General features: G+C 38.3%; 1 protein-coding gene across 4 annotated transcripts in view; it reads left to right on the forward strand.

Annotated features, from left to right (window-relative positions):
- Nucleotides 1-1,982: 1,982 nt before the first annotated feature.
- The window catches only part of LOC129763396 (xylulose kinase), a 43,569-nt gene continuing 32,216 nt past the window's right edge, over nt 1,983-13,335 (forward strand). Inside the window, exons 1-4 of one of the 4 annotated variants that reach the window (XM_055762687.1) lie at nt 2,925-3,395; nt 3,477-3,648; nt 12,262-12,383; nt 12,444-13,268. In XM_055762687.1, the coding sequence (XP_055618662.1) occupies nt 12,463-13,268 (806 nt within the window). In that variant the 5' untranslated portion in view covers nt 2,925-3,395; nt 3,477-3,648; nt 12,262-12,383; nt 12,444-12,462. Of the gene's footprint in view, nt 2,303-2,922; nt 3,396-3,476; nt 3,649-12,261; nt 12,384-12,443; nt 13,269-13,335 lie in introns of those variants that run through there. The other 3 variants (XM_055762620.1, XM_055762462.1, XM_055762542.1) reach the window with 3 other exon arrangements.

The following is a 13,335-nucleotide window of genomic DNA, read 5'->3' on the forward strand; positions in this document are numbered from 1 at the left end:
GTGGCTACTTATAAATTTCATCATTTGTGGCTCTCAATAGGCGGATTTATAATACATGAATCTTACTTCCGTTGAAAACGGAACACTATCGGTCAATTTGATTGGACATTCAGTGCTTCTACTGCCTTGATAAGCGACCTGCATGCCAAATTTGAAATTTGAATATGAATTTGTCACCAGCGATGAGCAAGAAACGAAAAAGACGTCGAGAGACTGGCAGTATAACTCTCATTTTCTTCCAAATCGTGATCACTGCCTATGCAAACAGTTGGTACTGCATCCTTTTTAGTCAACCTATTATTATTTCCATCGGACAAAAAAAAAACTTTCCTCAAAATGCACCTGGTAGAAACTAATGAAATAATATATTCCACATACGCTGCACATTGCGTCGGGTAAAGGGTAATATCGGGGACATAACCGGAGGGACGTAGGACTACGCCAAAGGTTGTCAAAAATATAAATATTGGTTTATTTTCATTTGTTCGAATTTAGGTCAAGTTATTTCACTTCAGAAAAACAAGCTCTAAATACGTAATTCATTGTGTCATATTTATATACAGTGCAGATGTAATGTAGACAAACTAAATGCGCAAACCATTATCAAAGCAGTGAAGCAATAAAACATCCGAATAAACCTTCACCCTCAACATTAGCATGTTGATTGTTTGGTGCCAAGAGCAAAACTTCATCTCAAATGCTGTGAAAAACATCGTTCCCAAATTAATAATCCACAAATTTGTTTCTGCACCACCTTTCGCTGAACGGCTACAGTAATCCGAACCGAACCGGTAATGTTTTGGCAGCGTAGTGATGGCAACCGCCGCAAAACGAAACATTCCTTTTGTTTTCAATCGAAGAAAACTGCTCTCGCCGCTGGAAAATGCCTTTTTCACGCTTGACTTTGAATCCGGAAACCATGAATGAATTCGCGAAAACTAAATGAACGATCGGAAAAAGTCACAAATGAGCCCAAAACACCCATAAATTCACACAAGATCTCATCCGGGAAAGGAATCATAAAAATTTGTTTGCTTATTATTTTGGATATTGTTTTAGAAATCATCGAAATAATTCTTCAGGACAACTATATCGAAATAATCAGAAGTAAAAGAAACTTGTTTGAGTGGGCCGATGCTGCTGGAAGCCATGATATGGGCTGACCTAGTACATCTTTCATTATATCCCACATGATCAGTGTTCAAATTTTCGTTTTCCCCCCATATATTCCTGTTAGACGTAATCCTACGTCAAAAGCCAAATCGAGGATAAAAACGCACAAATGTACTCACAAACAAAGATTCACGTCAAGTTTGAACACTTTTCTCATAGATGAATGACAACAACTTGTTTGATTGAAATTGTCCGATTTGAATTTTCTTGATGAGAAAGCGCAAAAAGAATAAGAAGAAAACAAACTATCTGTCATTCAGCTGGCTCCTCTCTCTCAGGTGAAAACTATAAAAATGTTGACAATGGTTGAATTAAAGAAGGAAATTCGAGAGCACAATCAAACACAAGTAGCAAAATGTACGATTCCTGCATGTGAGAACTACCTTGGAAAGCCCGGAAGTAAAATATACATGATTTGTTTTTGAGTTTTAGGTTACATTAGTATCATTTTCTTAGTTCAAAAACAAAATCCAGATGTCTCACCGATCGTTTACGTTTTGCGTTAGATCGCCAATAAAATTGCGCAGAATTAAATTTCTTACAAACTCATCGCAATCAAATAATCTTTTATGATTATAACATTGTAATTCATGGAAAGAACTACAAACCTTCCATAAGCTCACATGGCAAAATTTAAAACCATCATCACTTTCACCGCAGCGCCGCCTAGGTGCAGATTTGTACGTTAGATCGCCAATCATGTTTATTGCTTTATGAATTTAACTCGGGTATACAACATATAACAAAACAACGAGAACGAAGAGGTTAATAATTCCAGACCAAACACTGCCGACTAGACACCGCATGCAGCACAGAATGTCAGTTCCATTTTTCTGTTCAGCGTGAGAACATTGTGTGTTGGCCAAGGTTCCATACCAGAGGACCTACAGGTCCTTAATCATTCATAAATCCTGGCCCGGAAACGAAGACAGTGAAAAAAAATACTCTTGATATTGTGCCTTTCAACTTAACATTCCAAGAAGAGAAAACTGATCTGTGATTTCGATATCCGGAAAAAGTACTTTAAATTCACCGAAGTAGTGTTACCAGTGTTACCGTCATTAGTTACAAAGTCGAGATGCTATCTGAAAACGAGACATATCTGGGATTAGATCTGAGCACCCAAAAGGTAATAAGGCTTCGAAGGAGCAATGACATTGATCGGTGGATTCTGTTACGAAAGTCTGCTGAGTTGTTTACATGTTCACCGGCTTGACTTTGATTTAACTTTTATGCTATCGCACACGTTTGCGAGCCGTTCGTTTATAAACTAGGAGATTAGTTCTTATCATGTGCACTGCGGGCTGAAGCGCAAAATTGCCAGTCAATAAAATGTACTAGTAATGATCAGGTTAAAATCCTAGCGGTATTTCGTGAACAGCAAGGTGCACTCTGCCGAAACACATTCCCCGGCAGCAACAATCGCCAACGAGCCGCGGTATCAGCAAGTGCAGCACTGATAAACAGAGAAAATTATACAATAGCACATGCTATAAACCGGTCTTTCCCATTTATATTCTCTACAGTTAATTTAATAAAAATCCTGTATAAAAATTGCTTTCGTTGGATACTGCTTCTCCTGGTAAAATAATCTGTTAGATCGATACAATGTGGGTTGTGGTCTTCCTGCTTTTGCGATGTAAAGTATGATGTCATTGTTTGGTAATTTGTTCTTCGCCGATGTGGGGCATAGGCAAGACAACCCGATGAGGGTCTACCATCATTTGAACTGTGCGCACGTAAGTTGTCACGTGATGTGCTTACACTCACACCAATGCACCAGTTAGCATAGAACCGAACGAGGCCTTTCATCTCCCTTGCTCGTCAGTTCACTTTCGTTAGCAGTCCCACAGGCAGGACGTGCGCGTTATAGCTCCGCGATACTCGGGCGATTGCCAGCGGCAAAATGGCAGACTCCACATTTGGCGATCCTGCCAGGAGGTGATGCGGAAGGGACCAGGCTGGACGAACCTATCTTGGGATGAGTGAGGTACGTGTTCTGTTTGCTCAACCATGAAATCGTTCACATCGTCAAACAACTGTCAGCACACATCATAAAGATGGAAAACACTTCAAACATTTATCGGATCGCGTATTTGCTGAAAACGCGATGACAGTTCCAACGACAAAGTTCTGCCCGCAAAGCAACAGAAACTCCGGGCACATAGCGCAAGCCAAGTATAGCTGTTTGCTACGAGTTGCAATTTTATGCGTATGATGAGGTAAATTGTAAATAAATAACTTTGTTGTCCGATCCGTCACGGGACAATGAAGCTCGTGAGGACCAGCGACCACCGATAAAGTTGGAATCTTTTTATAGAGTTTTATCAGCCTGAGGGCATCCGTATACTAGCACATAGGATTTGACAGCGTCAAACATGTCCGGGTCGCAAATGCAATTTGCGACCACTGTCACTCGCGAGAACTGCCAAACTCTCAAGCTGGTGTAAAACAAGGCACTTAACATACTACCAGGTGGGTCAAAACGTGAAGTGGTTTTCTGCAGCCATTTAAAAAATACACAAAAGTAAATTAAGACGATTGAGCACAATTTGTGGAATATACTGATACTTTATGAAATACTCATTGCTATATTCATTATATTCATTACGTTTTACGCTGCAAGCGTTTCATTTATTGTCTTTGCGTTGAAGGCACCATAATGATTTGCGCCATTTGGAAAACGAAATTAAGGACGAAATTAACACACTTCTAGAACAAAAAATAATGAATGAAAATTTACTTTTCTGTATTCAATATGTATTCTATGTAATAGAGTAATACGTTTCCTCGAAAATTGTGAAATAATATGAAACTGAAATTGTGTTTGAAATTATTGAAATAATGCAGAATTCATTCAAACCCTTTTATTTCACTTAAATTCTTTCAATTTCTTAAGTTGGTTTACATTATAATATAATACTACATTTCAAGTGATCAACCTAGGGTTCTACGTTTTATATTATCATTCAGACCCTTGTGATCATCATGATCATTACATTTCACATAATTTTTTTTTTCAAAAAACAATTCTTTTTTTAGTTAGCGAATGGGCGCACCTTGTTCCATAGATTTGCCTTGAGTTCGCCGAGTAATTTGATAGGTTTGGCAATGACAGCTAAATTTGTAGCACATCTTGACTCGCGGATCATACCCCCTTGCCCGGGGCTTGAGTTTTATTGAGTCGGCCCGCGCATGAATCGCATCGATGTTGACAAGTTCAAGGAAAAAATGAAACCGCGGCTACAGCAAAAAAACGAATACTAGAGCACCAAGAATGAATTCCATGGCAGCCTGCAACAGACTTACTGGGCTTCTATATTCGCCTGAATTGTGACAATAGAAATGGAAATATAAAAGTAACCACCAAAATGGGCCATAGAATAAACGCTGTATCTTGCAGCCTGTCATCTCACCAATATTTCGCATAATCGCTTTATCCCGTATCCCGTACGAGGTAGGCTTTCAACGGTTTGCAAAGAACCACGAAGTGGTGCTGCCTGAAATCGGCATGAGATTTGATTTTTTTCGAATAAAACGTCTTTAACGAGGCGAATGTGTGATCTTCTTGATTTCCAGTGTAAACGTGGCCTGAGAACGTTGATACTGAAAGGATTTGCATCGTTTCGCCAGAGAAATGCGTTTCATGAAAATTACAGCTCTCTTACAAGCAATCACTATTTTCCCCGAAGAAAACAAGTCCATTATATTCATTCAAAAATACCCCGGAATAAACTTTTGCCATTTGCTCTCAAATTTTTTCGTTCGCCTTTCTTTGAAGTGCTTAAACGCTGGGTACATCAGATTTATTATTATATTATTTCATTACATTTCCCATTAAACAAGAGAAAAACTGTGCGAAGTGCTTACGGAGGTCAATGCGGCCTGTTTCGAGGAAAAAAGCATAGTGAGTGGAAAAAAGGTCGCTTTACAAAAAAAAGGAAGAAGAAATAGTTTTTTGCCAGCGTTCATTGCGTGTTGGGATAACCGCAGATTGCTCATTCTTTTTTTCTTTCAACGTTCGTGTGAGCTCGGGATGACCACACATTGTTAGACAACATACATACGATATGAGGAAAAAAAAGGAAGAAGAAATAGTTTTTGCCCACTTAGCAACAGCGTTGTGTGAGTTGGGATAACCACACATGTAACAATTTGACGAAAACAAGAGTGTGAGTTGGGATAACCACACATGTAACAATTTAACGAAAACAAGAGCGTGTTGGGATAACCGCACTTTTATGACTTTCAAACTTGGAGCGCAACGTGAGTTGGGAGAACCACGAATGAAGAAATTAAGCAAAGGAAAGCGCGAGTTGGGATAACCGCTGTTAACTAAATTTATATTCTGATTTTTTAATTGTTGTTGTTTTGTTAGAAGCTAGCGAGAGTTTCCATTAAGCAAAGTGAATAAATCTGGACAAAGTGCAATGCATTTCGATTTAATGTACGATATTTATAATCCAATTCAAATGTTTAAATACGTTTTTCCATGGCACTTACATTTCATATGAATTTAAGGGAACGATTATTTGGTGTGGTTTTGATATATTTTTTTTTCTTTTTTTGGTAGCATTTACCGTACACCTCAGTACAACCCATTTTTTTTTAGAGAAGAGGGGAGATGTGGGGCATAGGCAAGACAACCCGATGAGGGTCTACCATCATTTGAACTGTGCGCACGTAAGTTGTCACGTGATGTGCTTACACTCACACCAATGCACCAGTTAGCATAGAACCGAACGAGGCCTTTCATCTCCCTTGCTCGTCAGTTCACTTTCGTTAGCAGTCCCACAGGCAGGACGTGCGCGTTATAGCTCCGCGATACTCGGGCGATTGCCAGCGGCAAAATGGCAGACTCCACAGCCGAGAACCCTTCACTGGCTTCGATACTACTTTTTGTAACTGAAACGCACGACCCATGTAGTTTTATTTGCAAACAAAACAGTCCAATGGCCAGATAAGGCTTTATCTCGCGCAGGCAACGTTGCATAAATAACATGAAATGTTTTCGCTCCATTCCCCCCTGGAACAATCGTAATTAAGTTCGGGCTTCAGGGGATCTTTGCATTCCCAGAAGTGCATATGCAAATTAGTTTACTAACGAGCACAAATTTCAAAACTTTGTTTGGCAAAATTTTTTATTTGGTATACTCGGAAACGGTTGGATTGATTTTCTCTTTGACTGTTCTTGTTTCTTTTAACTTTTTCAATCGTCTTCGAATGTGGATGCAATTTGCATTCAATGTTTAATTTAAATTCATACCTTTTTGTTCTGATTATAAACATCTTTCGATTTGAGGGAGAAAAGGCTATAGAGAATGTCCACGTGGACATGTGAAATAAATATGAAGAAATGTGAAATATTACCGATATACTGATTCTCAGATTTCCATGAAAAATGGTAGTTTTGTTCTTTATGGCAAAATATTAGACCCGTATTTTTTATTTTTTCGTTAAGGGGACCATTTCCATTTTAGGGTGGTCCGAAAAATCTTCTATTCTTCTAAAGCTATTCTGTAACAACACAAAGATGGTCAATGAGGGTCCTGAGTTTTGAACTCACGATCGATCGCTAACTAAGCGAACGCGCAACCAATGTGGCTACGGAGACCTCCCAATAATGATGGTTGTAGTTATTTTTTTGTTGTTTTCATGGCTATGGATATATATTTTTATATTTTCCTTGAAAGCTGAGGATTTTTTACATAACATACCTCGATATCAGAGATGCTATTTTTTCCGTTTTTGAGAAAGGATTTTTCAAAGTTAACCGGTGGTCCAAAAAAAAAAAGATTTTTCCCCTTTTATCCCAAAATAACTTTTTTTTTCAAAAATTCATAACTATTGAATCTCTGAACCGAATCAGATGATCTATATAATCAATTGAAGCCAATAAGCAAACATTCTTTGAAAAAATATCATACGTGTGGGAAGACTGGATTGTAGTCGCATAGGTCTAGTCTAGTCACATAGGAACATAGAACGAAGACTTGTTAAATATGGAAAATCATATCTCAAAAACGAAAAAAATAGCATCTCTGATATCGAGATATGTTATGTAATGTAAATTTAATTATGTTATGTAAAAAAATCCTCAGCTTTAAAAAAATATTTAAAAAAACATAGCGCCCTCTATCTTTAACCGAGTAAACTATGAAAAACTGACTCAATCAATAATTACAAAAATCAAAATTAAAATTTTTCTTAAAAGTAATATTTTTTTTCAAACAAAACTAACTCATAAGCTTCAGTTTGATATGTCGCTCTTCTGAATCGGTCCAGTAGTTCAGAAGTTATGAATTCTTGTAAAAGAAAAAAGGTGAAAAAATGGTTTTGTCGAACCATCGGTTAACTTTAGAAAATAATATCTGAAAAACGAAACAAAATAGCATCTCTGAAATCGAGATATGTTATTTAAAAAATCCTCAGCTTTCAAGAAAAAATACAAAAAAAATATAGCACCCTCTAGTCCAAAGCCATGAAAACAACAAAAAACGACTACAATCAAGAATTGCAAAAAAAAACATTTTTTTGCTGGTTCAATATTTTTTAATAAAACCTAGCTCATTGGGTTCAATTTGATATGTCGATCATCTAAAACGGTTCAGTGGTTCAAAAGTTATGAATTTTAAAATAAAGTCATTTTAGGGAAAAAGTGGAAATAATAGATTTTTCGAACCACCCTAAAATGGAAATGCGAAACGAAAAAATAGAAAAATACGGGTCTAATGTTTTGTGATAAAGAACAAAATTACCACTTTTCACGGAAATCTGAGAAACACTATATCGGTTTGGCACGGAATGGCTGATCATTCAAATTCAGAAATAGATGGAAACCGCTCTGCATTTTGAACTGCTGCCCGATCGAAAATTTATATTTCTTTCACATCTTCCGAGCTCTTCGCCGAAATTTGTAATAGGAAGGGAGGAATGTGAGGACATTAATCGTGATTGATCGAGCTATTTCCATTTATTCATTCCACCAGGATGGAGAAACCGCAAAAGAATGTTAATCAGCGAGTTCTTGGATAGAGCAATTCCAACCAAATTTCTTACACAATTTTCGATATTTAGTCGTAACCTCCAGCTGTAGTATACATTCTCTGTTACATATTATAAAATAACAAGCAAAAAAAAACTTCAAACATCAGAACCCAATTTGTTTTTCATGCAATTGAATTCGCGTAAGTCGCTGTTCTTGAATATTACTCCGTTACAAAATCATTAATTCATCTACTATTGAATTGAAGTAGCTCATTTTTTAAGGATAAAATAGAAACTTATATCCAAAGCCTGGTTTTGTGCGATTCTTCATTTGGGTGACATTGCTTTGATTGCGTTTTGCCCAATTGCTGATTTTGGAACATGGACATCTATGCGTAGAATGACAGCATAGAGTAAAGAGCAATGAAGTTAATTTATAATGAAACGTGTTCTTCAACGCCTTCTTCTTCTTCTTTGTTTTTAAGAGGCTTCAAACTTTGCAGTTCATCCGCCTCTAAACAACGCCTCCGAACGCCGCGAACAATAACATAGTAGTGACCAAGTACATAGTATATGTACCAGGTGAAACAATCATATGAAATGCACTTTCAGCCATATTGGAAATGCTGTCGGTATTGTTTACAAACAGCATCAGAACGCTGCCGGCGGCTCTCTACAAACTGCTACGACGCTTATTCGAACGATGCCTACTATGTTCGGGTCTCGCGAATTTATGTGAAAAAGAAAGAATGATTTTGTAGAATTTCATTCTCATATCCACTACTCTTGCATGTGAAAATGCAAAAATGGCGTATCCTAGCAATAACAAAACAAACAACCCCCGCTCCACAAACCGTAATCCCCTTCTTATTGAAGTGATGATGTTGCTTCACCTGTTCTACATTTATGCAAGCGCCTTGGTAGTGACTAGAGATGAGCAAACCGTTCATGAACTGTTCAAAAGAACTAGTTCATCAAAAAGAGTGAACGAACGGTCGTTCTTTTTTACTGGGCAACAGTTCACATGAACTGCTTACCCAGTTCAGAACGAACTGTGTACGAAGACCGCTGGCTGAACTGTGTATACAGTTCAGTTCAGAACGAACGTGGACAGAAAAAGCATGATTTTAGACACCCTCCTCCCCCTCCGTGAACAAGCGTGGACATTCCTTAAACCCCTCTCCATGTAGTCAATCGTGGACAATCCTCCGGTTTTGAGGAAAAAATCAAGAAATTATATTTTTTTCGCATAAATTTAATTTAAAGTTTGTTTCTATTTTCTATTCCATATTTTTATTGATAAAAATTATAGCCTTACCAATGGTAACGATTTGTCTTGAAATGTTCGATTTTTTTCAACATTGTCCGGGAGCTCATTATTTTCTTCCGAATTCCATTTACTTTATCTCCATATACATATCAAAATATCGATTGTGAACTTACTCTCGAGTATTTTTATTAAAGCTGACTGGCTGTTTGAGTTTTTCAATACGTTCAGCTGCTAGCAGTACTTGTTGGAATTCATCGAAACTAGTTGCTTGGTAGAAGTTCATGATACAGATTTTCATCCAGCCCTACCAGACCCAGCCATAACTTTCTTCAATCGAAAACCTGCTTCGGGGTTCCATTCACTTGCAAAGATTTTTTTTTTTACTCAACATTCTAGTGAATGATTTGCCCTTTACAATTCGCTACAAATATGTATTTTCGTTGCGTTTATGAAACGAATCGCAGATTGAGATAAGTCCCCTCAAGTGTTTTTCGGTAAAATAACCCCTTATTCCGGAATCCGGTCGGATTTGAAATTCGCACAATGTTGCGTTCTTTAAGAGGGTATTCTGAAATTTGAAAAAAATCAATTTTTTTTCTTCATATTTCTTTAATTCAGACATTTAAGAATGTACCATAGAAGAGACTTTTCGAAAATCTCATTATTTACCAAGTTATAGCCATTTTAGTGATGCGATATCTTATCTAGTACGGCCATAACAATTAACTTAAAACGCGTTTTTCTCGAAACATGTTTTTTTACAAACTGGCTCACACGATATCTCAAGTTCTACCTATCCGATCTTTGTTGATATGAATACAATCTGTATACATCTCTCTATCGCATGAACCGATAAAAAATCATAATTTCGTAATTTTACTATATTAAAAAAAGAAACTTGAAAAAAATGTTTTAAACAGCATTTTTTTTCTTCAAATTTCCGCCAATTTATCAAAAAAACAACGTTTTTGACTTGTCCGAGGTTCATGCGATAGTGGCATCTTTACTGATTCAGAATCTGTTCGATTTGTTTGTTTCAGATAACCAGAAGGACTGGAATCGTGTGCGCCATGGCAGAACTTTTTTTTTTTGAACCCCCTCACTTGGTCAGCTTCTAATTATGAATTTGTTTTTCCGTTCAATTTTTGTTTTATTGTTGAAAGATAGATAAACAAATGGATGGATGGATGGTAAAAATATTCTTTGTTTTACTTATTCGGAGCTCGAAGAAACACGTCCGGAATTTGTGTCTCTATCCCCCTTAATCTGACCGAGTCAAATCCTATCGGGTTGTGCAAATGTTGCAACTATGAAATGCAGAAGGCTAAAGTTTATTTCGTTCGGATTGCGATATGTCAAATCCGATCGGGTTCCGTAATATGGGTTAATATGCAGTCCATGCATTGTAGCGTTTTTCGTGATGCTTCGTTTCTCATGAACGGTGATTTTCGACATCTGTAGCGAATCTACTAATTCATGTGCATCAAGGATTAATCTTGATAATTGTCTCGATTTGATTGCCAGCAGTAGCAGCATAAACTTTCCAGACAACTCAAAAGAAGCGTATTACAAAAATTACCAGACATCAATGAAGAACAACATTATGCAAGAAATAGATCTGCAGAGATACGGCCGGTACACTAATGGAAGAATTTGTGGTTCGTTTCAATGTTTAGAAATCCTTGAGAGTTCTCGAAAAAAAAACCAAACAGTTTTGTCATCAAGAGCAAAAGCTGAGTTCAACCCGCACTTAATTCGTGATTTTTAATACTACAAAAAATCCAACATTCTTTGTGTTTTTGGGTGTCTTTATCCTGACAGATTTAATGGCCCTCTATTACCGATTGGACTAAATTGATGGATCCTAGTTCATGTGCGTTACCTTCAGAATTTCAGGAAATAAGTTCAGTCATATGAAAAAATATAGATGTTTGACTGAGCAGCACTCTCAGGCAATTCAGTCTTTTTATTGATGAATACTGAGTACTCAGTATTCATCAATACTGAGTACTGAGTACACAAATCGTGTAAAAACAGATCTCATTAGATTTTGACTATGAATGTTTTACTTTAAAAAATACTTAACGTGTCCACGTGGACATTATCAAAACCCCCTCCCCCCTCACCGTGGACAAGCGTGGACATTTTCGTAACCCCTACCCCCCTAAAGTTGTCCACGTGGTATGTGGACAGCCACTCAGAACCAGTTCAGAACGAACTGTGTACGATGACCGCTGGCGGAACTGTGTATACAGTTCAGAAAGAACTGACCGCTGGCTGAACTGTGCATACAGTTCAGAACGAATGATCGATGTATAAGAGGAAGGCGAGCGAACGAGTGATAGATTAATTCTGTTTCAAAACGACAGCAGAGATTAAGGCGTGTTCCAAATTTCAGATCAATCGGTCAATAGGAAGGCGGTTAAATTTCTATTGATGTGAGACAATCCTGCAGATAAACATACAAAAATACTTACAGTAGGTCATGCTAAATAAAACCGTTTAAAAGTATAGTATAAAAACTATATTTTTTGTTTTTGATTTTTTGAATATTTTACATATTACATATTTACATTTAAGTGCCTATTCTATCAAATTCCGTTTGAAAATCCTATTCAAATTCAACGAGAAAAGTGTCACCCAGATCTGGGTGACGGGGCATTTAAAGTGTTAAGATGATTTTGTGATGAAAATCATCATTTTCTTCACGATGAGGGTTCGTTCACACGAAGACACTAAACTGTCGCTAATGGATGACCTTTTATATGTTTTCAGCTTAATGTTTCATCACTCTATATTTACATTCAAAGCTCTTCGTCTCTCCCATCTAGCTTAAAGCCGTACTACTTAATGCGAGGCTAGAAAATGTGGCCCATGCCGAGGTTAAATTCGATTCCGATCTCCCGGAGTTTCGCACCAGCGGTGGAGTAAACGCTGGAGCGGCCAAAAATGAGTAGGTTTTACTTACAACATCACACACATTGAACATCAAATTCTAAGCGATCTCCCCTAGATTCTACGTCCAGCCGGTGATGTGGGTGAAGGCACTGGACATGGTCCTGGATCGCCTGGTGGTGCAAGGGGGTGATCTGAGCACGGTAATGGCCGTGAGTGGTTCGGCCCAGCAGCACGGTTCGCTCTACTGGTCGCGCAATGGGGTCCACACACTGCAACATCTGGATGCCGATAAATTCTTGCACACCCAAATTGACGACTCGGCATTCACCGTCCATCGGACCCCCATCTGGATGGATAGTACCACAGTCAAGCAGTGCGAAGCGATGGAGGAAACGGTTGGCGGTCGGGAGAAAATGGTGGCGATCACCGGATCTAAGTGCTATGAGCGCTTCACTGGACCGCAGATACGCAAGGTTTATCAGCAGCGCCCCGATTGCTACCGGAACACGGAACGCATTTCTTTGGTCAGTAGTTTTCTGGCCTCGATCTTTCTGGGGGAAGTCGCACCGATTGATTTCTCCGATGGTTCCGGTATGAATTTGCTGGACATCAGGAAGCGCGCTTGGTCCGAGGTCTGTCTGACTGCCTGTGCTCCGAATTTGGAGAGCAAACTTGGAATGGCGGTGCCAACAAATTCGGTGATCGGGAAGATTGGGCAGTTTTTTGTGCAGCGGTACAATTTTAACACAGCTTGCAAGGTGGTGGCATTTACCGGGGATAATTTGTCTGCCCTAGCTGGGATGACCATCGGAGATAATTGGCTAGCGCTTTCGCTAGGAACAAGCGATACAATCATGATGAAGCTCAACGAACCGCCCAATCTGCAGGAAGGACATGTGATGGTGCATCCAACCGATGATGGTTACATGGGTCTGCTGTGGTATGTATTTAAACAAACATAAGAATAATGATTTTTTGGTACGGTTCATAACACAAATTTTCAACAG

The sequence above is a fragment of the Toxorhynchites rutilus genome, chromosome 1, assembly GCF_029784135.1.
Source record: "Toxorhynchites rutilus septentrionalis strain SRP chromosome 1, ASM2978413v1, whole genome shotgun sequence".
Taxonomy (NCBI): Eukaryota; Metazoa; Arthropoda; class Insecta; order Diptera; family Culicidae; genus Toxorhynchites; species Toxorhynchites rutilus.